The following is a 2399-nucleotide window of genomic DNA, read 5'->3' on the forward strand; positions in this document are numbered from 1 at the left end:
ATTTACATACTCTCATTCTTCATTCCTCTTTGACCTTTTTTAAAATTTTCGTAACAGTATTTTAGTATTATCTAGGTTACTTATTCTTAATGGATACTCTTTTCAATTTGTTCCTTCCATTGAAATCCAATTTTTCTCCTATAGGAAAATATAATATTTGGGAATTTTTTGTTTTCTTTCAGATTTTTCCATTGAAGGATTAAATAATCAGCTATAAAGAAATTCTCACCTATGAAAAAAATGTGCATCTTTTGCTCTGCATCAGAGAAATTTTAATAGAGAGAAATGAAGTGAATGTCAGGAATATGGGGAGAGTTTTTGTCAAGTCTCAAAGCATGTTCAACATGAGAGAACATGTTCTAGTGGAAAAACCTACCAGTGTAGAGAATGTGGAGAGAACTTTAGCAATGGACATCAGCTCACTGTACATCAGAGGTTGCATGTTGGTGAGAAATCTTAAAAATGTAAGGAATCTGGGAAAGCCTTTATTAGAGGCTCAGCCTTTGTTAAGCATGGAAGAACTCATACTGGTGAGAAACCAAATGCATGTAAGGAATGTGAGACGACCTTTAGCAGTTGCCATCAATTTACTGTGCATCAGAGTCTGTGTACTAGTGAGAAACCCTATGAATGTAGGGAATGTGGAAAAGCTTTTTATAGTAGCTCATACCTTGTTCAATATCAAAGAACCCATAACTGTGAGAAGCCCTATGAATGTAAAGAATGAAAGGAAAACTTTCATAGTGCATGGAAAGCTTATTTGGCATCAGAGTATTCAAACTGGTGAAAAACCTTTTGTCTGTAAAGAATGTGGAAAGGCCTTTAGTACCTTCTTATACCTTGTTCAACATCAGCGAATTCATATTGTGAAAAACCCTATAAATGTAAAGAATGTGGGAACACCTTTAGCACTAGCTCCCCCCCTTATTAAACATCGGAGAATTCATACAGGTGAGAAACCCTATGAGTGTAAGGAATGTGGGAGGGCCTTTACTGTGTATGGACAGCTTACTTGACATCAGAGTATTCACACTGGTGAGAAACCCTTTGAATGCAAGGAATGTGGAAAGGCCTTTAGACTTAGTTCATTTCTTAATGCACATCAGGGAATTCATGCAGGGGTTAAGCCCTATGAATGCAAAGAATGTGGAAAAGGCTTTAGTCAAGCCTCATACCTTGTTCAACATGAAAAGCTTTATACAGGTGAGAAACCCTTTGAGTGTAAGGAGGGTGGTAAGGACTTTGGTACTGGCTTATAGCTGGTTCAGCATCAGAGAATTCATACTGGTGAGAATCTCTATGAATGTCAGGTGTGTGGCAAGGTTTTTATTAGTTGCTATCAACTTACTGTACATCAGAGGGTTCATACTAGTGAGAAACCCTCTGAGTGTAAGGAATGTGGAAAGGCCTTTAGAGTACATGCACATCTTATACAACAACAGAAAATTCACACTGATGTGAAACCCTATGAATGTAAAACATGTGCAAAGCTTTTAGTCATGCCTCATACATTGTACAACATGGGAGAATCCATACTGGTGAGAAACCCTATGAGTATAAGGAATGTGGGAAGGCCTTTAGTTCTGGCTCTTACCTTGTTCAACATCAGAGAATTCATAGTAGTGAGAAATGTTATGAATGTAACAAATGTGACAAAGCCTTTACTGTACATGGAAAACTTATTGGACATCAGAGCGTTCATACAGGTGAGAAACCCTTTGAATTCGTAAGGAATGTGAAAACACCTTTAAACTTAATTCATTCCTTACTGAACATCAGAGGATACACACTGTTGAAAAACCTTTTAAATGTAAAAAATGCAGGAAGGCATTTAGACATAAAGGCCTTAAAGCACATCAGAGAAACCACATGGCTGTCAATCCCTAAGAATTTAAGGAATTTAGAAAGTTCTTTACTCAAATGTTGTTTAGCATCAGAGAATTTGTGCTAGTGAGAATCTTTTGAATATAAAATATGTTGGTAGGCTTTTAGAAAATATTCTTATCTTTTATTAGAGAATTCATGATATATAATTCAGAAAACATAAGAAAGCCTTCACTTGTCATTCCTGTGTTTAGATTATCAGAATATCATCATCATACTGGTGGCCAATTCAGAGAAAGTGGGAAACATTATTAATGCTCCTAATATTGACAGCATTTATGACATGTTCTAATATGATTGAATAAGTGAATTAAAAAGCCTTCCAGTTGCTTTTAAATCATTTGGAACATCAGATAATTCACCCTAATTTTTAAAAACCAGTTGGAGAAGACTCTTGAGAGTCCCTTGGACTGCAAGGAGATCCAACTAGTCCATCCTAAAGGAAATCAGTCCTGAATATTCATTGGAAGGACTGGTGCTGGAGCCGAAACTCCAATACTTTAGCCACCTGATGC

General features: G+C 36.4%; 1 protein-coding gene across 1 annotated transcript; it reads left to right on the forward strand.

Annotated features, from left to right (window-relative positions):
- Window positions 1-710: 710 nt before the first annotated feature.
- Window positions 711-1887, forward strand: ZNF30 (zinc finger protein 30). Its single transcript, XM_043900583.1, is given in 5 exon segments — window positions 711-861; window positions 864-919; window positions 921-1482; window positions 1485-1726; window positions 1729-1887. Coding segments are annotated over 5 exon segments (1170 nt in total).
- Window positions 1888-2399: the final 512 nt, after the last annotated feature.

Source organism: Cervus elaphus, chromosome 4, assembly GCF_910594005.1.
Source record: "Cervus elaphus chromosome 4, mCerEla1.1, whole genome shotgun sequence".
NCBI classification, from domain to species: Eukaryota; Metazoa; Chordata; class Mammalia; order Artiodactyla; family Cervidae; genus Cervus; species Cervus elaphus.